The 26516-nt window shown below is 45.6% G+C and overlaps 2 protein-coding genes across 5 annotated transcripts; one reads left to right on the plus strand and one right to left on the minus strand.

Annotated features, from left to right (window-relative positions):
- The first annotated feature begins 1123 nt into the window (after positions 1–1123).
- On the plus strand, positions 1124–7633 carry si:ch211-132b12.7 (CiPC domain-containing protein). Its single transcript, XM_020468524.2, has 4 exons — positions 1124–1674; positions 3119–3295; positions 4184–4386; positions 5436–7633. Exons 2-4 carry the CDS (start codon positions 3127–3129, stop codon positions 6636–6638), a joined length of 1575 nt encoding a protein of 524 aa, XP_020324113.1. The 5' UTR covers positions 1124–1674; positions 3119–3126; the 3' UTR covers positions 6639–7633.
- Positions 7634–18505: 10872 nt separating this feature from the next.
- On the minus strand, positions 18506–21519 carry LOC109876054 (major histocompatibility complex class I-related gene protein). 4 transcript variants are annotated; one of them, XR_002252922.2, is made up of 7 exons: positions 21410–21519; positions 20942–21199; positions 20460–20732; positions 19187–19376; positions 18989–19096; positions 18791–18868; positions 18506–18726 (listed from the first exon to the last, which is right to left on the minus strand). XR_002252922.2 is itself a non-coding variant. In XM_020468526.2 (6 exons), the coding sequence occupies exons 1-6, from the start codon at positions 21453–21455 to the stop codon at positions 18844–18846; spliced, it is 900 nt and encodes a 299-aa protein (XP_020324115.1). In that variant the 5' UTR covers positions 21456–21519; the 3' UTR covers positions 18506–18843. The 4 variants fall into 4 exon arrangements, 2 of the variants coding, with proteins under 2 accessions (XP_020324115.1, XP_020324114.1); XR_002252921.2 differs by having other exon boundaries at positions 19187–19471; XM_020468526.2 differs by having other exon boundaries at positions 18506–18868.
- Between the last annotated feature and the right edge of the window lie 4997 nt (positions 21520–26516).

Here is a 26516-nt window from a genome sequence, read left to right on the forward strand (position 1 = left end):
GCCAAAAGTCTAACGAAATTAGCCCTGTGGCATTTAATAGTGCTATAAAACCAAAACGTTTGGAGATTTCTATTACATATTTGAATAATCTAATGTTAGAATTAAATAAAGGCCTTAACACTTGGACAATAATTGTAATGGAGTTGACATAAATCCAATCGCATTTAAAAAAAAAAAAACGTGGTGTGATAGCTCAGCTGTTCCCAAATGTAGCTATTTGTAACTTGTCATAAATGTCCAGATCAACTAGCTCATGTCAGTTGTTTTGCTAGGTTTATTAGCTCATGGGTTATTTTGTAATATTTGAGTCACTCATATCACATGAATACACATAATGGAAGCATGTAAACTATTGCAAGACAATTAGCTTTAACAGCGCTAAAGTTCCGCTTGTCTCCTGCGGTGACTTTACCCACACACGGCTACCGCCTGTGGAACTGTGTTCCACCACTTGTTCGGGTTTCTATCGTCTCTCTGCCTGAACCATCAGTGCTCTGTCTGCTAGCAGCATGTGCTCGTTTGCCTAACCCCGCCTTCTTAGGCTCTGCTCACGTGCTCGAACAGATCCGTGGCAGTCATTGGCTGAGAAGCGTTAAATACGTCTTTCTGCCGTACGAGAGCCATGTGGATGTGTTCTGGACCAGCTGACTGATGAACTATGGCACATTTCACATCTGAGAGACACGTGAAATGTAGCAACAATGTAGCATTTCTAATTCACCCTGTAGGGAAGGCAAAACATGTATGCATGTATGTATCTATTTTTAAATCACACCATGCTTCCCTGTCGTTCTTTTCTCAATAGTCCAGTTTACAAAGGCTGTTAATTTAGTGTAGCCTATGGTATAACAATACAAGTCCAGTAACCCAAAGAAACATGGTATAGAAATAACAGAATAGGTAGAGCTTTGTCCCCATATAATTAGGTAATTCAATAGGATCTCTGTCCCTATGATATTCTGCCCAAACCTCACCACTGTAGTCACACCTCTCTCATCCAGTCACTTCAGCTCAAAACTCATGCGGTCCCCACCCCTACACGTGCCCAGAAAACGAAGTAGTCTTTATTATGCTACATCCTCCCAGATTGCTTGTGCTTCCGCCCCAATCTCTTGATATCGACGGAAACCGTTTGTCATTCTAGCAAGGGAAGAGTCGTCACTAGTCAGCCACAAAGTCATAAACCCTGAATATTTATTCAATGTATTTTATTAAAATTCGATTATAAACCTAACTTTAATCTAAACCATATACTTATACTTAAATTGAAATTACGATCAAAAATTACATTCTTTTTTTTCATAAATGTTTACAATAGGCCTGTAGCCAATTCAGACTTTGTGGCTGTGGCAACTAGTGGAAACCCGCAGGGAGGTCTAGGAGGCGGGGACATTTTCAGGTTGGGTACCGATTATCAATTTTGGAACTAGGACTCGTTTCGTAGGATCTAACCGTTAGGCAACAGGCAGTCTTCACATCCCGTTAGCTAGTTTATACATTGAATGAGAGATGTAATAGAAACGCAGCGATAGACACGCATAGATGACATGACATAAGGGAAACGTTGAAAGATAGAGCTAGAAATTAGGTGATCTAGCCAACAATACGGCGAGACGGAGCGCTATACAAGTGAAGTGAACCAACAGTGGCAAAGAGTCCAACTTGATATTGGAGGTAAGATGTTGGTGATTTTTAAAAATATATATATACTTTGAGACGGAGACTTTTGAAACAATAATTTAATGTAAAAGGTGCACTGACCACAGTTGCTTTATGTGTGGACCTTTTGACCTGATTTAAACCTGCTGACCATACTTAAGCAAGTATTTAAACATTTGACAAAATATAGTTGTCATGTTATTTCTTTGATTTATTTATTAGGCCTAATTATTTCTGACTTATTTCGTGCGTTTGGTATATCGCGTTTGTTAATGTGTAAAGCAATTAGAGCAAGTTTGTCTGCTCTGCCGAAGTTGTGACGTTACATAAGGGAAAGGGGAGGAGCCCCAAGTTGTGACAGCGCACGTTTGATACCCATCATACACGTTTGTCCTAGTGGCCTATTGTTTACAAAATAACACCACAGAAAGTTACCTATAAACAATTGCTTAGTCGGAACGTCATAAAACCTGCCATTGGGTATCATCATGTACAAGAAAGTGTCAGTTCTCAGGGGGCTATATAGTCGCACAACGTTACTTTGTGCCCCTCTAAAAAGCTTGAGGTGCAAATATATTTCATTTTGTCAGCTATTGTTTATTACATCGATTTTTAACCAATATTTCTGCTTACAAGTCCCATGACTGACTTAAAGCTCTTCTCCACGAGATAAATGGGTTTTCCTCGACAGTTGAAATTCAGCTGACAGTGTGGGTAGTCTAATGGTCAGAACCATGGGGCTTTTTTCTCTCTCTCTTATCCTGGACATAAGATACTCTCACTCAAACAGAGAAAATTCAAAGATTTTGGGGAAAGAGAAATGGAGGGAGGAAATACCAAATTGTGTAAACATGTCTGTCAGAACAGGGTTGACCTATAGGGTGACACAGTGTTACATAAAGAACCACATTTGCATCCACATACAGTATACCGCTCTAAAGACTAATCCCACTCATGTGCTAAATCACTTCTGAAGCTCTCATGTCCATGGTAACCACCATGATTTAACGTCTCCCATCATGCCTGGTCAATACTTGCAAAAACGGTTAATTTTGTCATGGTGATGTTTAATTAGTGGGTGGATGTGATATTACCAAACACACATAGCACCCCCCCCCCCCTCCCCCCCACACTATTCTCACGGCATGCACATACAGTCCACACACACGGGACCCTGATGTATCTAGGAGTGAAGAGGAGGAGCCAGGCAAAGGGAACAAGCTGAGGAGGGAGAAGTGACTAAGGAGGAGGAGCTAAATCAGAGATTATGTATCCAGCAGCATAATGTCATTTCAACACGTAAAAATATTCATTGAGGAGTTTTTATTTTTTTCTGCTACTTGGAACCAAGGTCTTTCTATTTTTATGAGAGTAGCTTTTTTGATGTACCATCGGCCGATGCATTTTAAAACATATTCCAGGCAAATGTTACTCAGTGGTGTATTTGGTTCTCCACCAGGACGCAGTATGCCTCTGGAACAGGCTTGTCTAAGTGGGCGAGAGCCACGTGCATACAGTAAGAATGCAGAGGACAGGAGCAACACTGCCACCCTGCTGGCCTCAAGGAGTACTGCAGACACAGAGTCCAACAGAAGAGGCTCTCGCTGCGGATCTGAAAAAGATTCTGGATATTCGGGTGAGGGAGAACGTTCCGGAGACTCACCCACCCCCTCGCTCTTTCTCACTCCAATATGTTTCCTGTAGACTCTCACACTGCCAGACAGTGTGACCATCATTTTTTTTAAATTGTATTTATTTCACCTTTATTTAACCAGGTAGGCAAGTTGAGAACAAGTTCTCAGTTACAATTGCGACCTGGCCAAGATAAAGCAAAGCAGTTCGACACATACAACAACAGAGTTACACATGGAGTAAAACGAACATGCAGTCAATAATACAGTAGAAAAGGTTTATATACGATGTGAGCAAATGAGGTGAGATAAGGGAGGTAAAGGCAAAAAAAAGGCCATGGTGGCAAAGTAAATACAATATAGCAAGTAAAACACTGGAATGGTAGATTTGCAGTGGAAGAATGTGCAAAGTAGAAATAAAAATAATGGGGTCATGCCACAGGGTGACACAGTGTTACACAGGCCAGGCAGTGCAAGTCACAGCTTCCAATAGGATGAATTACTGACTACAATATGACAAGTATGTGACGTGCAACCAGTCTGAGGTGTTGTATTCCTAGATAGAGAAGGACACACGTATAGTCTACATGCTCACTGGCCCTCTACTCAGTAGTATTGCTGATAGAATTCCATGAATTCCTCCATGAGGAGTACTAGATTACTGTCCTTGATGACTTGTGAGTATGACCTCACAGGTACACATGACTCACTCAGTAACCAGTGGGAAACGGTATAAAAATAATTGTCAAATTTCTTGTGAGGACAGCTCCCATCCCCCCTGTATTCCCCTTCAATCCATCTGTATTTCTTCAATTCTTTACACTCATCTCTTCCCTTAACTTGCTTCTCTCTCTCTCTCTCTCTCTCTCTCTCCCCTTCTTCCTCTCCTCCAGACAACAACAGCTGCACAGACTGGCTCCATGCGGATAGAGAGGACCAGGGCAGCAGCGTGAGTGCGCCCAGGGGAAGGGAGGGTCTACAGAGCCAAGTCAAGCCCGAGCAGGCCCCTCTCCAGGAGAATCACACCCTGGTCCCCAGCCCCGGAAGCCCCGACCTCACCCCCATATTCATCATCAGGAACGTGGTGCTCAAACAGGTGAGGGAGGTGGGAGGCAGGCTTGAGGTCAGTTCCATTTCAGTAGTCAATGGATAAAGTAAACCAAATGTCCAATAAAAAAATGTTCCTAATTGAAAAGCATTGAAGAGGTGGCTTGACTAGAGCATGAAACTGTGAAGAAAGATATGGCAGGAGGTGGCCAATCATAGGACAGCCAAACTAAACGGAGTAACAAATAAAAAAGGAGAAATGGATACAGAAATAGAGGAGGGGACAGGCGGAAGAGGAAGAGGAGGGGAGAGGCGGAGGAGGAAGAGGAGGGGAGAGGCGGAGGAGGAAGAGGAGGGGAGAGGCGGAGAAGGAAGAGGAGGGGACAGGCGGAGGAGGAAGAGGTGATGGGGACAGGTGCAGGAGGAAGAGGAGGGGAGAGGCGGAAGAGGAGGGGAGAGGCGGAGGAGGAAGAGGAGGGGAGAGGCGGAGGAGGAAGAGGAGGGGACAGGCGGAGGAGGAAGAGGTGATGGGGACAGGTGCAGGAGGAAGAGGAGGGGAGAGGCGGAGGAGGAAGAGGAGGGGACAGGCGGAGGAGGAAGAGGTGATGGGGACAGGTGCAGGAGGAAGAGGGGGTTACAGGTGGAGGAGGAAGAGGAGGTGATGGGGATAGGTGGGGGAGGAAGAGGAGGTGATGGGGACAGGTGGAGGAGGAAGAGGGGGTTACAGGTGGAGGAGGAAGAGGGGGTTACGGTGGAGGAGGAAGAGGGGGTTACAGGTGGAGGAGGAATAGGGGGTTACAGGTGGAGGAGGTGATGGGGACAGGTGGAGGAGGTAGAGGGGGTTATAGGTGGAGGAGGAAGAGGAGGTGACAGCGACAGAGTGTGAGGAAGAAAGCACCTGGAAATGAGTTGTCTAATAAATGTCACTGTGAACCAGATTGACCAAATGGTTTTAGGGATGTATTTGATGGCACCAAACTCATCCTTGTTCACAATCCTCTTACAGCAAGTCCGCTCAAATAAGTTGCCCTTTTTTATGTGTTAGCATGAGGAGTTGCCTCTCTTTTTCTCATCTTCCCTTCATACCCCCCCCCCCAGAATGGCTCAGACCATCACCTCCAGAACAGAGGAGGAAGCTCCAATGACTCTGGCCCCTGTCATGTGATCCTGGTCCAGCAGCCTAGTGAAGCCTCGGCCGCATCCCCAAAGCCCAACAGAACACAGTCCTGGAGATCTGACAGCACAGCTATGAAAACAAAAAGCAGAACCTACCTGCCCATTCTTAAGTCCTACCCTCGTATCGCTCCCCATCCCAGTAAGAAGCCATCAGACATAACCCCAGTGGAACCCCATGGTAAGGGGACTGGCAGGGAGGACCAGAGCCAGGACAAGAGGATGTGTACAGAGGACAAGAGGGATGAGGTGTCCACTACTACTCACTTACTGACACCATCCAGAAAACATGTCCGCAAGCAGCCAGACCCCAAGAGAAGCCTGTCCCACTGGAGGAGCCCTGCCTCCTCCCGCTCCCCCAGCCCCCGCTCTCCCTCCACACTTTCCAGCTTTGTCTCCCGCTCTATGTCCAGCTCCGACACCACCACTGCCTCCTCCTACTCCTCTTCCGGTGGCTCCTCTCCCCTCTCGGCCAGGAGGTGGCCTAGCAGGCACGGTCCAGGCCTGTCCCTGTTCAGTGCGGCACGCGACAGGCGCTTCCTGAACACGGTGGGCATCCTAAGCCAGTCAGGCCTGCTTGACATCACGCTGCGCACCCAGGACCTCCTCCGCCAGAGCAATGCCACAGACCGAGACATCGCCCAGCTCCGCCAGCACACACAGCTGCTGTACCAGGCCGCCAACCACCAAAACAACAACCCCTATAACAATGACCCTGATAATAACGACCCCAATGCCAACACAGCCAACGCGGGCTGGGAGAGGATACACCAGGCTATGGCTCAGTCAGGCTGCTATCCCAGCCTCAAGAACCTGGGGAGGGAAGAGGATCACACCACTTCTAGTCCAGAGCCAGGAGTGGGAGGGGATGCCAGTTTCAAGAGAGACTCAGTTGACCCTAATATTGCCACTCATACCCACAATGGGGCGGAGGCCCCGGTCCCACCCTCGTCCCTCCTGGCCCCCATGTCAGATATGCTCCCACAGTACTGCCCTGTTTCCCTGTCACAGCATTCTCCAGTCAGCGTCACCACGTCCCGCTCTCACTCTGGGCAGGCCAGTGCCAAACCCCCTGAGACAGTCACCATCATGCCCCCTGACAGTTCCACCCATGGTGGTCTTCTCTAGCACCTGCCCAAGGAAAGGCAGGGCACCCGGCCAGTTTGTAACCCTCTAACAGTCACTTCACTTCAGCTCCAACAAAATTCCTAGAGTGGCTGAGGGGAAGAGGTTGAAGGTTTAATGACACATATCTTACATAAAGACAGTTTATTTTTTTATCTACATTCATTTGTGTTTTTAGATAAGCATCATTTTGTGGGGAATTCACCAATGTTTCTGATGTCTAATAAGTATTATTAAAATGTAATTGAGGTAAAGCACAAATTTACATAACAAAAATACTATTAGTTAAAGAGTTGCTTTATATTGGCCAAAAATGGTCTTTCATAATAAGAAACTGACAGAATGAGATGACCTTTTAATAGTGACTACAACTGCTACCATGTAAACTGGAGTGACTTCAGGAAGTACGTCATGAGCTGCCAGTAACCCATGTTAAGCCTTGAGCCGGGACAGTTGAAAGAACATTGTGTTTTGTTTAGTACAATGACAATCTGCATTGTCTCTAGGTTGCTCGCTCTGTGCTTGGGCTATGTTCTTTCAAATGTATTGTGGTGACACACTGTTCAAATATGGAACATGATGACACTGTATTGAAAAATGCGCCATTGTTCATTATCAATGGTATTCTCTCAACATGTTGGTAAGGATACAAGAGTCCAGCTAGGTGTTGTGTTAAGATAAATGATCAGTATACAAAGAACTTTGACACAGAAGCATTTCTAGGTGTGTGTCAGTTAATTTGTCTGTGGTCTCCCCTGCTGCGGTCATAAGTATCTCCATCTCTGCTCCAGAGGTCATGTGCTCCGGCTTAGTCTTTCTATTCCCGGGTCAGCCGGAGGTCATGGTCCAGCCGACACAGGTGGAGGAAATGCTGGTGAGTTGAGGGGAAAGTCAGCACATCAATATGTCAAAACTTTAATGGTTAATGATTTAAGTGAGTTAGTTGGTTTCTTCAATACTTTATGGTCATTTTGCAGTGAATAAATTATACCTACCCACTCAGTTTACAAAAATAATTTCAGATCTATAAGTCCTCCAATTTGATCCTTTAAACATAATTATCCTATGACCAATCCATGAAGAAAACTGTTTTTGAACACCAGTCACAGGTCAGTCACACTCTCACCTCTAAGACTGCCTGTCCCGGTGCAGATCTGTAGCAGGGCCCCCACGGGGACCAGGACGATGGAGGAGAGGGCCAACAGCCAGCCCAGAACATACACCCATCCTGGGTACACATACGAGCGGTTGAAGGTCAGGTGCTGGAACTCTACCAGAGAGCAGATAAATGACACCTGGGAGAGACGAGAGGAAATTAGGATTTCTTCAACATCAAGATATACTTTTAACATTTAAAGTAACTCCAAATCAGTTGTTTTTGTTGCTGTTGAGAACACTACCATCATTTCAAGTTGCTTGTGTAAAGCAAGTGTATGTTTGTAAATGTATGTTTTATATATATTTTATTGGACATAAAAGAGGGCATTCAATCATTGACAGAAATATATTCCAAGTTAGTTATAACATCTGCTAAACACGTGTATGTGACCAATATACACTGCTCAAAAAAATTAAGGGAACACTAAAATAACACATCCTAGATCTGAATGAATGAAATATTCTTATTAAATACTTTTTTCTTTACATAGTTGAATGTGCTGACAACAAAATCACACAAATATTATCAATGGAAATCAAATGTATCAACCCATGGAGGTCTGGATTTGGAGTCACACTCAAAATTCAAGTAGAAAACCACACTACAGGCTGATCCAACTTTGATGTAATGTCCTTAAAACAAGTCTAAATGAGGCTCAGTAGTGTGTGTGGCCTCCACGTGCCTGTATGACCTCCCTACAACGCCTGGGCATGCTCCTGATGAGGTGGTAGATGGTATCCTGAGGGATCTCCTCCCAGACCTGGACTAAAGCATCCGCCAACTCCTGGACAGTCTGTGGTGCAACGTGGCGTTGGTGGATGGAGCGAGACATGATGTCCCAGATGTGCTCAATTGGATTCAGGTCTGGGGAACGGGCGGGCCAGTCCATAGCATCAATGCCTTCCTCTTGCAGGAACTGCTGACACACTCCAGCCACATGAGGTCTAGCATTGTCTTGCATTAGGAGGAACCCAGGGCCAACCGCACCAGCATATGGTCTCACAAGGGGTCTGAGGATCTCATCTCGGTACCTAATGGCAGTCAGGCTACCTCTGGCGAGCGCATCGAAGGCTGTGCGGCCCCCAAAATAAATGCCACCCCACACCATTACTGACCCACCGCCAAACCGGTCATGCTGGAGGATGTTGCAGGCAGCAGAACGTTCTCCACGGCGTCTCCAGATTGTCACGTGCTCAGTGTGAACCTGCTTTCATCTGTGAAGAGCACAGAGCGCCAGTGGCGAATTTGCCAATATTGGTGTTCTCTGGCAAATGCCAAACGTCCTGCACGGTGTTGGGCTGTAAGCACAACCCCCACCTGTGGACGTCGGGCCCTCATACCACCCTCATGGAGTCTGTTTCTGACCGTTTGAGCAGACACATGCACATTTGTGGCCTGCTGGAGGTCATTTTGCAGGGCTCTGGCAGTGCTCCTCCTTGCACAAAGGCGGAGGTAGCGGTCCTGCTGCTGGGTTGTTGCCCTCCTACGGCCTCCTCCACGTCTCCTGATGTACTGGCCTGTCTCCTGGTAGCGCCTCCATGCTCTGGACACTACGCTGACAGACACAGCAAACCTTCTTGCCACAGCTCGCATTGATGTGCCATACTGGATGAGCTGCACTACCTGAGCCACTTGTGTGGGTTGTAGACTCCGTCTCAGCTACCACTAGATTGAAAGCACCGCCAGCATTCAAAAGTGACCAAAACATCAGCCAGGAAGCATAGGAACTGAGAAGTGGTCTGTGGTTATCACCTGCAGAACCACTCCTTTATTGGGGGTGTCTTGCTAATTGCCTATAATTTCCACCTGTTGTCTATTCCATTTGCACAACAGCATGTGAAATTTATTGTCAGTCAGTGTTGCTTCCTATGTGGACAGTTTGATTTCACAGAAGTGTGGTTGACTTGGAGTTACATTGTGTTGTTTAAGTGTTCCCTTTATTTTTTTGAGCCGTGTATTTTGATCAGCCTCACCAAATATCCATTCCATGGCCTCGAACAGAGAGAGGAAGAGCAGACGGGTTCCGTTACAGGCATAGTAGTCAAACAACTGGAACACATACATCCCACTCTGGGGACAGGAGAAGAGCGGTTTGAGTAGATCACAGCTACACAGACACACACAGTGAGAGAGAGACACAGCGAGAGGGGTGACACAGCAGCACCTGACCCCCCCCCCCCCACAAACAAACATGGTCTTTAATGTTGTGGCCAACTGGCTGATCTTTGATCCCCTGCTGATTTTGTACGTTTGCCCACGTTTGCCCATGAAAGAAATGATCAGTCTATAATTTTAATGGTAGGTTTATTTGAACAGTGAGAGACAGCATAACAACAACAAAAATCCAGGAAAACGCATGTCAAAAATGTTAGAAATGGATTTGCATTTTAATGAGAGAAATAAGTATTTGACCCCTCTGCAAAACATGACTTAGTACTTGTTGGCAAAACCCTTGTTGGCAATCACAGAGGTCAGACTTTTCTTGTAGTTGGCCACCAGGTTTGCACACAACCTTCAGCTCCCTCCACAGATTTTCTGTGGGATTAAGGTCTGGAGACTGGCTAGGCCACTCCAGGACCTTAATGTGTTTCTTCTTGAGCCACTCCTTTGTTGCCTTGGCCGTGTGTTTTGGGTCATGCTGGAATATCCATCCACGACCCATTTTCAATGCCCTGGCTGAGAGAAGGAGGTTCTCACCCAAGATTTGACGGTACATGGCCCCGTCCATCGTCCCTTTGATGCGGTGAGGTTGTCCTGTCCCCTGCAGTACCTGCAGAAAAACACCCCCAAAGCATAATGTTTCCACCTCCATGTTTGACAGTGGGGATGGTGTTCTTGGGGTCATAGGCAGCATTCCTCCTCCCAAACACGGCGAGTTGAGTTGATGCCAAAGAGCTCCATTTTGGTCTCATCTGACCACAACACTTTCACCCAATTGTCCTCTGAATCATTCAGATGTTCATTGGCATTCAGATGTTCAGGGGGCCTTTGCGGGAGCTGCAGGATTTCAGTCCTTCACGGCGTAGTGTGTTACCAATTGTTTTCTTGGTGACTATGGTCCCAGCTGCCTTGAGATCATTGACAAGATCCTCCCATGGGCTGATTCCTCTCCGTTCTCATGATCATTGCAACTCCACGAGGTGAGATCTTGCATGGAGCCCCAGGCAGAGGGAGATTGACAGTTCTTCTTTTCCATTTGCGAATAATCGCACCAACAACTGTCACCTTCTCACCAAGCTGCTTGGCGATGGTCTTGTAGCCCATTCCAGCCTTGTGTTGGTCTACAATCTTGTCCCTGACATCCTTGGAGAGCTTCTTGGTCTTGGCCATGGTGGAGAGTTTGAAATCTGATTGATTGCTTCTGTGGACAGGTGTCTTTTATACAGGTAACAAACTGAGATTAGGAGCAATCCCTTTAAGAGTGTGCTCCTAATCTCAGCTCGTTACCTGTATAAAAGACACCTGGGAGCCAGAAATCTTTCTGATTGAGAGGGGGTCAACTACTTATTTCCCTCATTAAAATGCAAATCAATTTCTAAAATTTTTGACATGCGTTTTACTGGATTTTTTTCTTGTTATTCTGTCTCTCGCTGTTCAAATAAACCTACCACTACAATTATAGACTGATAATTTCTTTGTCAGTGGGCAAACATACAAACTCAGCAGGGGATCAAATACTTTTTTTCCTCACTGTATGTTGCATCTGTAAACTTACTCCCAGAATTCAGTGGCTGCAAAGGTTGAGTTAATCTGTCTGGTTTGAGAGTGGAAGTCAACACAGGCCTCCAATCAGGTAGAGAGAACATAATGTATGATACATGCATTTAAATGGTCTAAGTTCCTCATTTGTTCAGCTGATCATCATTTGAAAAACCAGTGCACCTTCTCCTTCATGGACTCCACCATTTTTGTAGCAGAGGTAGGGGAACTTCCATGCGTTACCTAGGCTCATCACTCAACTTGCAGACTTGTTTTCGAGTTGCTGTGCGTTTTGTTGCCAACCTATTTTGCTACCTGACAACTTTACGGTTTTTACTTTTTAATTACCGTTTATATATATATATATATTTTTTTTCCTCAACTTTTTCACTCCGGACGCTTTATCTGGACACGATTCGTCAGGACCTCCAACAGCCGAAGCTAAGTAGTAACATTAACATGATGCCTTCTAATTGCAGTCGCTGTACTCGCCTTACGGCGAGGATAGCTGTACTACAAGCCCAGCTTCAGACGCAATCGTTAGGCAAGGGTAATTTCAGTGTAGAATCAGCTAGAAAGATGTGTCGGCATCGAATAATTGTCTCTGGCCCCCTCCCAGTTAGGGGGAGTGATGAGCTCTACAGCAGTCTCAACTCAATCGCTGGTTGAAAACTGTTTTCTGCCCATCCCAAAAGATAGAATTTGTAGATAATTGGCCCTCTTTCTGAGACTCACCCACAAACAGGACCAAGCCTGACCTGCTGAGGAGTGACGGACTCCATCCTAGCTGGAGGGGTGCTCTCATCTTATCTACCAACATAGACAGGGCTCTAACTCCTCTAGCTCCACAATGAAATAGGGTGCAGGCCAGGCAGCAGGCTGTTAGCCAGCCTGCCAGTATAGTGGAGTCTGCCACTAGCACAGTCAGTGTAGTCAGCTCAGCTATCACCATTGAGACCGTGTCTATGCCTCGACCTAGGTTGGGCAAAACTACATGGCGGTGTTCGCCTTAGCAATCTCACTAGGATAAAGACCACCTCCATTCCTGTCAGTATTGAAAGAGATCATGATACCTCACATCTCAAAATAGGGCTACTTAATGTTAGATCCCTTACTTCAAAGGCAATTATAGTCAATGAACTAATCACTGATCATAATCTTGATGTGATTGGCCTGACTGAAACATGGCTTAAGCCTGATGAATTTACTGTGTTAAATGAGGCCTCACCTCCTGGCTACACTAGTGACCATATCCCCCGTGCATCCCGCAAAGGCGGAGGTGTTGCTAACATTTACGATAGCAAATTTCAATTTACAAAGAAAAAATGACGTTTTCGTCTTTTGAGCTTCTAGTCATGAAATATATGCAGCCTACTCAATCACTTTTTATAAGCTACTTTTTACAGGCCTCCTGGGCCATATACAGCGTTCCTCACTGAGTTCCCTGAATTACTATCGGACCTTGTAGTCATAGCAGATAATATTCTAATCTTTGGTGACTTTAATATTCACATGGAAAAGTCCACAGACCCACTCCAAAAGGCTTTCGGAGCCATCATCGACTCAGTGGGTTTTGTCCAACATGTCTCTGGACCCACTCACTGTCACAGTCATACGCTGGACCTAGTTTTGTCCCATGGAATAAATGTTGTGGATCTTAATGTTTTTCCACATAATCCTGGACTATCGGACCACCATTTTATTACATTTGCAATTGCAACAAATAATCTGCTCAGACCCCAACCAAGGAACATCAAAAGTCGTGCTATAAATACACAGACAACACAAAGATTCCTTGATGTCCTTCCAGATTCCGTCTGTCTACCCAAGGACGCCAGAGGACAAAAATCAGTTAACCACCTAACTGAGGAACTCAATTTAACCTTGCGCAATACCCTAGATGCAGTTGCACCCCTAAAAACTAAAAACATTTCTCATAAGAAACTAGCTCCCTGGTACACAGAAAATACCATGCCACACCAAACTGGAAGTCTTCCGACTAGCTTGGAAAGACAGTACCTTGCAGTACCGAAGAGCCCTTACTGCTGCTCGATCATCCTATTTTTCTAACTTAATTGAGGAAAATAAGAACAATCCGAAATTCCTTTTTGATACTGTCGCAAAGCTAACTAAAAAGCAGCATTCCCCAAGAGAGGATGACTTTCACTTTAGCAGTGATAAATTCATGAACTTCTTTGAGGAAAAGATTATGATTATTAGATAGCAAATTACGGACTCCTCTTCAAATCTGCGTATTCCTTCAAAGCTCAGTTGTCCTGAGTCTGCACAACTCTCCCAGGACCTAGGATCAAGAGAGACGCTCAAGTGTTTTAGTAATACATCTCTTGACACAATGATGAAAATAATCATGGCCTCTAAACCTTCAAGCTGCATACTGGACCCTATTCCAACTAAACTACTGAAAGAGCTGCTTCCTGTGCTTGGCTCTCTATCCACCGGATGTGTACCAAACTCACTAAAAGTGGCATTAATAAAGCCTCTCTTGAAAAAGCCAAACCTTGACCCAGAAAATATAAAAAACTATCGGACTATATCGAATCTTTCATTCCTCTCAAAAATTTTAGAAAAGGCTGTTGCGCAGCAACTTACTGCCTTCCTGAAGACAAACAATGTATACGAAATGCTTCAGTCTGGTTTTAGACCCCATCATAGCACTGAGACGGCACTTGTGAAGGTGATAAATTACATTTGAATGGCATCGGACCGAGGCTCTGCATCTGTCCTCGTGCTCCTAGACCTTAGTGCTGCTTTTGATACCATCGATCACCACATTCTTTTGGAGAGATTGGAAACACAAATTGGTCTACACGGACACGTTCTGGCCTGGTTTAGATCTTATCTGTCGGAAAGATATCAGTTTGTCTCTGTGAATGGTTTGTCCTCTGACAAATCAACTGTAAATTTCGGTGTTCCTCAAGGTTCCGTTTTAGGACCACTATTGTTTTCACTATATATTTTACCTCTTGGGGATGTTATTCGAAAACATAATGTTAACTTTCACTGCTATGCAGATGACACACAGCTGTACATTTCAATGAAACATGGTGAAGCCCCAAAATTGCCCTTGCTAGAAGCATGTGTTTCAGACATAAGGAAGTGGATGGCTGCAAACTTTCTACTTTTAAACTCGGACAAAACAGATGCTTGTTCTAGGTCCTAAGAAACAAAGAGATCTTCTGTTGACTCTGACAATTAATCTTAATGGTTGTACAGTTGTCTCAAATAAAACTGTGAAGGACATCGGCGTTACTCTGGACCCTGATCTCTCTTCTGAAGAACATATAAAGACCATTTCAAGGACAGCTTTTTTCCATCTACGTAACATTGCAAAAATCAGAAACTTTCTCTCCAGAAATGATGCAGAAAAATTTATCCATGCTTTTGTCACTTCTAGGTTAGACTACTCCAATGCTCTACTTTCCGGCTACCCGGATAAAGCACTAAATAAACTTCAGTTGGTGCTAAATACGGCTGCTAGAATCCTGACTAGAACCCAAAAATTTGATCATATTACTCCAGTACTAGCCTCTCTACACTGGCTTCCTGTCAAAGCAAGGGCTGATTTCAAGGTTTTACTGCTAACCTACAAAGCATTACATGCGCTTGCTCCTACCTATCTCTCTGATTTGGTCCTGCCGTACATACCTACACGTACGCTACGGTCACAAGACGCAGGCCTCCTAATTGTCCCTGGAATTTCTAAGCAAACAGCTGGAGGCAGGGCTTTCTCCTATAGAGCTCCATTTTTATGGAACGGTCTGCCTACCCATGTCAGAGACGCAAACTCGGTCTCAACCTTTAAGTCTTTACTGAAGACTCATCTCTTCAGAGGGTCATATGATTGAGTGTAGTCTGGCCCAGGAGTGGGAAGGTGAACGGAAAGGCTCTGGAGCAACGAACCGCCCTTGCTGTCTCTGCCTGGCCGGTTCCCCTCTTTCCACTGGGATTGTCTGCCTCTAACCCTATTACAGGGGCAGAATCACTGGCTTACTGGGGCTCTCTCATGCCGTCCCTGGAAGGGGTGCGTCACCTGAGTGGGTTGATTCACTGATGTGGTCATCCTGTCTGGGTTGGCACCCCCCCTTGGGTTGTGCCATGGCGGAGATCTTTGTGGGCTATACTCAGCCTTGTCTCAGGATGGTAAGTTGGTGGTTGAAGATATCTCTCTAGTGGTGTGGGGGCTGTGCTTTGGCAGAGTGGGTGGGGTTATATCCTTCCTGTTTGGCCCTGTCTGGGGGTGTCCTCGGATGGGGCCACAGTGTCTCCTGACCCCTCCTGTCTCAGCCTCCAGTATTTATGCTGCAGTAGTTTGTGTCGGGGGGCTAGGGTCAGTTTGTTATATCTGGAGTACTTCTCCTGTCCTATTCGGTGTCCTGTGTGAATCTAAGTGTGCATTCTCTAATTCTCTCCTTCTCTCTTTCTTTCTCTCTCTCGGAGGACCTGAGCCCTAGGACCATGCCCCAGGAATACCTGACATGATGACTCCTTGCTGTCCCCAGTCCACCTGGCCGTGCTGCTGCTCCAGTTTCAACTGTTCTGCCTTATTATTATTCGAACATGCTGGTCATTTATGAACATTTGAACATCTTGGCCATGTTCTGTTATAATCTCCACCCGGCACAGCCAGAAGAGGACTGGCCACCCCACATAGCCTGGTTACTTTCTAGGTTTCTTCCTAGGTTTTGGCCTTTCTAGGGAGTTTTTCCTAGCCACCGTGCTTCTACACCTGCATTGCTTGCTGTTTGGGGTTTTAGGCTGGGTTTCTGTACAGCACTTTGAGATTTCAGCTGATGTAAGAAGGGCTATATAAATACATTTGATTTGATATAGTCACTTTAATAACTGTACCTACATGTACATATTACCTCGATTAACTGGTGCCCACACACCCTGTATATAGCCTTGCTATTGTTATTTTACTGCTGCTCTTTAATTATTTGTTACTTTTATTTTGTAATTTTTTAAAGGTATTTTCTTAACTGCATTGTTGGTTAGGGGCTTGTAAGTAAGCATTTCACTATAAGGTCTACATCTGTTGTATTCGGCGCATGTGGCAAATAAAATATGTACATCAACATTCATAGCTTTATACACAGAACATGAAAAAACAAGCAATGATATTTCACGCAAATATGTGGATATGGCATTGTCAATAAAATAAAGAAATCACATGTAGGTCTACTACTTCCAGTAACAGTGGTTTCCATATGAGAAATTGAACAGCAGACTGTTTCCTTCTGTTGGGTGTACTATCCTGAGGGCAGACTGTTTCCTTCTGTTGGCTGTGCCCTCCTGAGGGTAGACTGTTTCCTTCTGTTGGCTGTGCCCTCCTGAGGGTAGACTATTTCCTTATGTTGGCTGTGCCCTCCTGAGGGCAGACTGTTTCCTTCTGTTGGCTGTGCTCTCCTGAGGGTAGACTGTTTCCTTCTGTTGGCTGTGCCCTCCTGAGGGCAGACTGTTTCCTTACGTTGGCTGTACTATCCTGAGGGCAGACTGTTTCCTTCTGTTGGCTGTGCCCTCCTGAGGGTAGACTGTTTCCTTCTGTTGGCTGTGCTCTTCTGAGGGCAGACTGTTTCCTTCTGTTGGCTGTACTATCCTGAGGGCAGACTGTTTCCTTCTGTTGGCTGTGCTCTTCTGAGGGCAGACTGTTTCCTTCTGTTGGCTGTACTCTCCTGAGGGCAGACTGTTTCCTTCTGTTGGCTGTGCTCTTCTGAGGGCAGACTGTTCAGTGTGAAGCAGCCTCCAGCGCTGGTGTTTGTTATGGACTCCACAGGCAGCATGTTTGAGGAGATCACTACTGCTCGCCTCCGTGCCCACTTCATTATACAGACCCGCGCCAACACCCCCGAGCAGTCTGGCACCTTCCTACTGGGGCCCTTCTATGACCCAGGTGAGGGGAGAGGGAATGACCGGGCCAGGGGGTTAGGGGTCAGGGTTAAGGTCAGGGCCAAACCCCTGTGCCGAAAGTGTGTTACAGGCAAAACTCCTTTCTTCAGTTTATTTAATGTACACATAGTAACCACCTTGCCCATCCCTCTATATGTCATAATTTCCTGTGTAGTATCCCTGATATCACATCCTGTCCCCTTCTCCCCCAGGATCCTGACATGTCTCCCCCATCTTGCTTTACCATGCGAGTAGAGCACACCTGCCCAGGCCAGATGGACTGTCTCTCTGGCCATCTCGGGCCTGGCTTCCCTCCAGCTCTCCCTGGGTCAGGGCATTCATACCCTGCTCCACGGCCCCACAGACCCACCCAGGGGACAGCCTAGAGGAGAACCAGCCCACCCCCAACCACAACCAGAGAGACAGGGAGCAGACAAGCCTAGCACAGGGGGAGAATGGCCATGCTGAACTGAGACCCAGGCTGGTACAAGGTAACCCTCCTCTGAACGTGGCCCAGTGGACAGGTGGATTGCCCTGTGGGTGAGGTACGCCTCCCCCTGCTGCGAGACGGGACTGGCAATGTGTGGCGCTGCCATCTAACCTCCAGCCAACAGAGGGGTATGTGGGAGAGGAGTGGAGTATTAAACAGGGCTGCAGAGAAGCCACTGCGAAGTTACTTCCTGTTTCCATTGTTGTTGAGTTTGATTTGGACTGTACCACTGTAGGTTGATGTGGGAACATTTCTCTATGTCAAATAAGCTCTAAGATGTTCTGTAACCAAAAGGCTTCTATTTTTATGGGCCACTTGAAGAATACTTTAGACTTCAATTCCTCACTTGAAAACACACTGTAACTGGAAACCCTACACTGGAAAACAGACTGATTAATTAAGTTGTGTTTTTTTCATTGTATTTAAATTAATGATGTGCTTTTTTTAACTTGAATTTTCCATGAATGTAGTTCCTTCAGTCCAAACCATGTTAAAATCAAATCACAACGTATTTAAAGTACATTAACAGTCAAAACACACTTCACAGAAGGAAAAACAAGACCGTTGAAATATATCTCCTTCTCCATGGAGTTACTTCCTGATGTTAGCCACTCCTTCAATGACATACTCAAATGTTTATTTGTTGTTTAGATTACATCTTGCAGCTCATAAAATAAGAACAGGACAACAAAAAAAATGTGTAACATCAACCACAACAAAAGCAGCAATTTTAACATTTATAAATGACTTTAGGGTTGTATAGAGCATCAACCACAACAACAAAAGCAGCAATTTTAACATTTATAAATGACTTTAGGGTTGTATAGAGCATCAACCACAACAACAAAAGCAGCAATTTTAACATTTATAAATGACTTTAGGGTTGTATAGAGCATCAACCACAACAACAAAAGCAGCAATTTTAACATTTATAAATGACTTTTCATCGTTGGTCATCCTCTTACTCTGGGTTTTGTGCTGAATAAACAGGAAAGGGAAAAATCTTTAAAATGTGTGTGAGGGGTCATTAAGCTCTTGTTTACTTTACTCTGATCAGAAATAACACCTAGTGCAGCAAGAATTAAGATTGACTCTTACCTACTGCTCTCCTCCATACTAAATACTTGAATAGGACAGTGAGTATCAAGACTACAGATACAATGATGACTATAGCCATGAGCACATTGGCCAGGTTCTTCTTTGGCGCTAGAAAAAGACACACATATGAACATATTACATGCTGTAGTATATCTTCAGCTGATTCAATTGTAAATTATATTGGGAAATGTACCCTACCCCAGGTTACTGTGATGTTCCCAGCTATACTGCTGTGGAGCACCAGGCAGCTGTAGCTCTGGGTGTCCTGGGCTTCCTGTGGGACAGTCAGGCTCTTCCTTAGCTGGTATGAACCATCTCCGTTGGGCAGCACCTCCCCACTGTTCACCCCGTCTACCATGGGAAGCCCCTCTGCCCCCAGCCACTCCACCTGCACCGCCCGAGGGTAAAACCCTGTCACATGACATGTGACCTCCACCTCGGAGTTGCCATGAGGCGGTCTCTCAAACAGACTCACCGCAGGGACTTAAGAGGAACATTTTTGATGAACACATTTGGTCTGCCTTTCCAATGCAAGTGACATCTTGACATTACAGACATGTGTTGTTTGTTAACTACAAAATGTCACATCTCGAAGAACATATACAGTGCCTTCGGAAAGTATTCAGACCCCTTGACTTTTTGCACATTTTGTTACCTTACAGCCTTATTCTAAAATGTATTAAATTGTTTTTTCCCCTCATCAAACCTACGCACAATACCCCACAATGACAAAGCAAAAACAGTTATTTTTTATTTTTGCTAATAAAAAAATAAAAAAATGATATCACATTTACATAAGTATTCAGACCCTTTATTCAGTAATTTGTTGAAGCACCTTTGGCAGCGATTACAGCCTTGAGTCTTCTTGGCTATGACGCTACAAGCTTGGCACACCTGTATATGGGGAGTTTCTCTGATTATTCTCTGCAGATCCGCTCAAGCTCTGTCAGGTTGGATGGGGACTGTTGCTGCACAGCTATTTTCAGGTCTCTCCAGAGATGTTTGATCTGGGCTCTGGCTGGGCCACTCAAGAACATTGAAAGACATGTCCCGAAGCCACTCCTGCATTGTCTTGGCTGTGTGCTTAGGGTCGTTGTCCTGTTGAAAGATGAACCGTTGCCCCAGTCTGAGAACCTGCTACAGAGCGCTCAATTTTGAGTCTCATAGCAAAGGGTCTGAATACTTATGTTATTTCTGTTTTCTAAATTTCTAAAAACCTGTTTTCGCATTGTCATTGTGGGGTATTGTGTGTAGATTGCTGAGGATTTATTTTTTATTCATCCATTTTATTATAAGGCTGTAACATTAACAAAGTGTGGAAAAAGTCAAGGGGTATGAATACTTTCCGAAGGCACTGTATAGCTTGTGCTCTGGGGCAATGATTTTGTTTAATGGAAAGGAGAACATAGGCATGGTAAGTGCAATACCTCGTTTAGGTATTGTGTAGAGGTTAATAAAGGTGTGTTGTTACCTTTGGGTTCTCGAACTGTAACGCTAAACTCTAACAGTTTCTCCAGCCACCGGATGCATCCAGATTCGTAATGAATGACCAGCCTAACAAGATCTTCTAAATCTGTTTCCCTTTTTCTTTTGTAAAAAACAGCATGGGAAACTGCAGCTGTCCATGTTCTGGTCGATACATCGAAGCTGACAAAGTCCTTGCCGTCATACGCATGGCTCATAAAGGCCTCTGTGGTTCCGTCTGACTTCCATCCACAGCGTCCGTGAGCTTGGTAAAAGTGATCTGTATGACACATAAAATGACCATAATAAATCAGCACCATTTACTTCAAATATAGACTGCTGGTTAAAAGTATCAACTCACAAAGGTAGGCTAATGGCTGCAACTAAGAAAATGTGTTTTTTTGGTTATTGAACCTCTGTATAGCCATGCAATTCTCCTTAAGGCCTTCAGCTCTGTTGCACTGTCTCGGCACACATATTTTGTCTTACCATGTGAATGATTGTAATGTTCACTTGTTACTCTCACAGCAGTATCCATTACATATCGATTAAATTTCAGATTTCGATGAACCTCCTGCCAAAATTCAATTCCCTCAGGGTGGTTCAACCATTCTGGTACTATGGCCTCTTGTTCAGCACTGCTGTTGTAGTAATAGACAATGACATCATCTATCATTACCAACTGGATATTTTTCGGATACAAGGTTCCTTGGGTTGCGATGCAATGGCGATGAAGAGAATGAGGGGCTGGAAGACAACACTTCAAGTTATCGTTCCTGTAGCCTATTTCAATAGACAACGTGAAGACAATATTGTGTAGGGGTTGTGTTTGCTGGGTTTAGCCTATTGAAGCCTTTAAAAAATGTATACAAAGTAAAACTGCATTCAGTTTGTTATACTATGACACAACTTGGTGAGACAAGAATGCCAAAAACACAATTCAAATAATGAACTCACCTACGATGGAAAACTGCATGAATGAAATTAAAATTGTGGTTATCATATTTGCAATAACATGTTCTCCTTGGTGTATTCATGAACACAGAAGTGAAAGTGAAATAACATGTGTTCTTCCTCTTTTTAGGTGTATTACTGCCACCAACTGGACTGGAGTGTGGACCAGAGGGGAAGGTCTAAATCCTACCCAATAATCTCGTCTCCCTAAGGAAACGATATACAGAATTAAATACTAATACTATCTCCTGAAGATTTCCCCGAAAGTTCACTTAATCCTGGCTCTTCAACCCCATTACCCCTCAAATCTAATAACAAATCGCTCCATTTCTCTCACATATTTCTGGCACTGAAATAGAACATGTTCCACTGTCTCCATCTCCTCCTGACAATGATCACACCTCCCAGTCAGATGTTTCCCCACCACTTTCAATGTACTATTGAGCCTTATGTGTCCCTGTCTCAGCCTTGTGACTACACTTTCCTCCCTTCTCTCTCGGCCCGAGGACCTCCTTTTCCTGGATCTTATACGTCTTCCCTTACTCTCCCTGTTCGACAACTATTATGTCTTCCCTTACTCTCCCTGTTCAACAACTCTTATACGTCTGCCCTTACTCTCCCTGTTCCACAACTCTTATACGTATTCCTTTACTCTCCCTGTTCCACAACTCTTATACGTCGTCCCTTACTCTCCCTGTTCCACAACTCTTATACGTCTTCCCTTACTCTCCCTGTTCCACAACTCTTATACGTCTTCCCTTACTCTCCCTGTTCCACAACTCTTATACGTCTTCCCTTACTCTCCCTGTTCCACAACTCTTATACGTCTTCCCTTACTCTCCCTGTTCCACAACTCGTGTGTCTTCCCTTACTCTCCCTGTTCCACAACTCTTATACGTCTTTAAGGGATTTCTTCCATTGACGGAGAGGCGGACCAAAGCGCAGCGTGGTTATTTTGATTATTTTGACAGTACCCCCCCCCCCCCAAAGGTGCGGACTCCGGCCGCAAAACCTTAACCTATAGCGGAGGGTCTGGGTGGGCGTCTGTCCGCGGTGGTGGCTCTGGCGCGGGACGCGGACCCCACTTCACCATTGTCTTAGTCCGCCTTATTGTCCGCCTCCGTGGCTTTCTAACCATGGCCACCCTTCTCAATGACCCCACTGGACAGAGGGGCGGCAGCTCTGGACAGAGGGGCAGAAGCTCTGGACAGAGGGGCAGAAGCTCTGGACAGAGGGGCAGAAGCTCTGGACAGAAGGGCAGAAGCTCTGGACAGAAGGGCAGAAGCTCTGGCGCGTCTGGGCTGAGGGGCTCTGGCGCCTCAGACTCCGGCAGCAGCGCCCTGGACAGGCGGGACAGGCGGGACCACCTGCAGGGAGGAGACAGAGAGACAGCCTGGTGCGTGGGGCTGCCACAGTAACCACCAGGCTGGGGAGACCTTCAGGAGGCTTGGTGTTAGGAGGCACCTGAAGGACCGGGCTGTGGGGGAGCACTGGAGCTCTGGTGCGCAACCTTGGCACCACTTCCCCAGGCTGGACAACTACTCTAACCCTCCAGAGTGCAGGCACAGGTTGAACCGGGCTGTGGGTAAGCACGGGAAATCTAGTTCGCGGCACGAGCGGAGCGCAGGCAGAGGACGCACTGCACCCTCCCAGCGCCCCGGAGACACAGCATGCAGAGCCGGTGCAGGATACCCTGGACCAAAACTGCGTACCGGCGACCAGACCCGCTGAGCAGGTACCATACGCCCTGGCTCGATGCCCACACTCGCATGGCACTTTCGGGGGGCTGCCCTATAGCGCACCGGGCTATGGGCACGTACTGGCGACACCGTGCGCTTAACCGCATAACACGGTGCCTGACCAGTAATGCGCTGCTTATAATAAGCACGAGGAGTGAGCTCAGGTCTGCTACCTGGCTTAGTACCACACCTCGTCTGCCCCCCCCCCCAAAAAAAAAAAATTGGGGGGCTGCCTCTCGTACCTGTCGCGCTGCCGTGCTGGCTTCGCCAACCTCATTCTGCTGTAACCTTCCTCGCACTGCTCCATCGAATCCCAGGCGGGCTCCGGCACTCTCCCTGGGTCGACCGCCCACCTGTCTATCTCCTCCCAAGTTGTGTAGTCCAGATTCTGCTCCCATGTCCCGAAATCCTGACCTCGCTGTTGCTGTTCCTTCTCCTGCTGCTGATTTTGCTGCAGCTGCTGTTTACCACGCCGCTTGGTCCTGTTGTGGTGGGTGATTCTGTAAGGGATTTCTTCCATTGACGGAGAGGCGGACCAAAGCGCAGCGTGGTTATTTTGATTCATGTTTTAATAAACCACTTCACATGAACAAACTAACAATAACAAGAAACGTGAAAACCCAAAACAGTCCCATCTGGTGCAAAACACAGAGACAGGAACAATCACCCACAAACACAGTGAAACCCAGGCTACCTAAGTATGATTCTCAATCAGAGACAACTAATGAATCCTGCCTCTGATTGAGAACCATACTAGGCCGAAACATAGAAATACCCAAATCATAGAAAAACTAACATAGACTGCCCACCCCAACTCACGCCCTGACCATACTAAATAATGACAAAACAAAGGAAATAAAGGTCAGAACGTGACATACTCTCCCTGTTCCACAACTATTGCCACTTATTTTTACCCACTGTTCTTATTAACCCCTTGGCTTCTGCTCCTGCTTGGAAATAATATCCACTTCCTCGTTCCCCTCTACTCCCACATGAGCCGGTACCCAGAGGAACATCACAAATACCCCCATCTCTTTCACCCTAAACAAACACTGCTAAACCTCATACAATACATCCTGTCTGCTCTGAGACACACATGAATTTAAGCTCATCAGTGCTGTACAGGATTCCGAGCAGATGAGTACCCTGTCTGGCCTCACCACCTCCACCTACTCTGCAGCCAATAGTATGGCCAACAACTCCATTGGGTAAACAGATAAATGTTCTATTGCTCTTTTTGTCACTGCCACCTTAAACTCAGGAACACTAAAAGCTGCTCATCTCCTCCCTGGTTTAGGGTCCTTAGATCCATCTGTTAATATAGTCAGAAAGCATATTATTGTGTTTATAAATGTTCACTTACAAATGAATCTACTCCTTCCTCAACATCTCTTACCCTCTCAAGCAACCATAGATAAATCCCTGGCTGAGGGAGAAACCAAGATGGAATGGCAGGAAGAACCACAGAGGGGCTAAACTCCCTCCCAAACCACCCCATCTCTCTCGCCATGCAATTGCAAATCCACCCAAAGTTGTATTCAGATTTTGTTCATGTTCCCAGCACTGAAGGAGTACCTTTTTTGTAGGATGTTTAATCTTATGTCCTTGTAGATTTACCCAATATGTCATGGCTAACTGTTGTCTTCTTAACTTCTTAACGGCATCTCTCCCAACTCTACCTGCATTGTTGCCACCGGAGAGGTCCTAAGTGTTCCACAACATATTCTTAGGGCTTGGGCCTGGATAACATCAGGCTTTTTTAAAGATGTCTGAGCGGCTGATCCATATGCTATACTTCCATAATCCATTACTGACCTTAACAGCGCTATATATAGCATTTTCACCTCCATTCTATATCTATCTGGGTAATATTTCTCCCTCTCTTCCACAGAGCCCCATCATCCGCAAAACAATGACCTCCCAATATCAGCTGTCACCTGAGAGAATACATGGTCAATCATTATGGAGAACAACAAAGGACCAATGACACTTCCCTAGGGGGTACCATTATCCACCTCATAGCTCTCTGATATAGAGCTCCCCACCCTCACTTGTATTGATCGCCCAAAAAGGAAAATCCTTTATCCAGTTAAACACCCTTCCTCCAACTCCCATGTTAGCCAGCTTGATAAGTAGACCTTCCTTCCACATCATATCATAAGCCTTCTCTACATAAAAGCTACTACCACCTCCTTATTTGCTTGTGTCTTCCGTATGACTGACTCAAGGTTCCATCGTTCCCCTGCCTTTCCTGAACCCACTTTTATCTGGTGACATTAGTCCTCTACTCTCCAGTCAGTCTTTCCGTTATCATCCTTCCCATAAGTTTACGTACATGAGATGTCAACGCTATCGGCCTATAGCTTGAAGGACTGGTAGGGTCTTTACCTGGTCTCCTTATTGGCACCACTACCGCCTGCTTCCAACTTCCAGGCAGTTTCTCTTCCTGCCACACCTTATTATAAAGGCCCAATACTTTCCAAATTGCAGTGTCACTGAGAGGAGCCATCATGATTTATGTGTTGACAAGTTTGTGTCAGTGGCTGTGGGAGGGGAGTGGAGTGTCAAAAAGGGCTGGAGCATAGAATTAGTTAGAGGACTCATCTTGGTGTTTGAAAAAAAGATGAAGCTAATATTGATGATTTACTGCCACTTGCAGGGATGGAGTCCTGAACAAAATCTTGTGTAATTTGTTTTTTGTGGCCACTAGATGGCGGTGATATACAAAAGCATCCATGCAAATCAAATCAAATGTTATTGGTCACCTACACATGGTTAGCAGATGTTAATGTGAGTGTAGTGAAATGCTTGTGCTTCTAGTTCCGACTATGCCGTAAAATCTAACAAGTAATCTAACATTCACAACAACTACCTTATACACACAAAGATAAAGGCAAATAATACATAACAAAAACAAATAACTGCATAGTTTTCTAAGGACCTGAAACGAGGCGACCATCTCTATTGGCGCCATCTTGGAGGACCCAGCATCTGCCCCGAGAGGTATGGGGAGATGAACACACACAGTTAAATTAATATAGCTGCAAGCAGCAATGCCGGGGTTCAGCCGTTGACCCACTGTGCCACTATCATGACAAATTAGACACATCACCCCATGCAATGAGAAACTACTCAAATTAAAACATTTAATTGTCACATGCTTTGTAAACAACAGGTGTAAACTTACAGTGAAATGCTTACTTACTGTACTGTTTAACACGCTGCCAAATATCACTGGTTATATCCATAATGAGCCCTCTAACTAACTCTATGGGCTGGAGAGACTAGGATGCCAAGCTACATCCGGTTTTTGTTGTTGCAGAGTTTGATTTGGACTGTTCTACTGTAGGTCAGTGTGAGGGGTGTATGGA

Source organism: Oncorhynchus kisutch, linkage group LG18 (genome assembly GCF_002021735.2).
Source record: "Oncorhynchus kisutch isolate 150728-3 linkage group LG18, Okis_V2, whole genome shotgun sequence".
Classification (NCBI taxonomy): domain Eukaryota; kingdom Metazoa; phylum Chordata; class Actinopteri; order Salmoniformes; family Salmonidae; genus Oncorhynchus; species Oncorhynchus kisutch.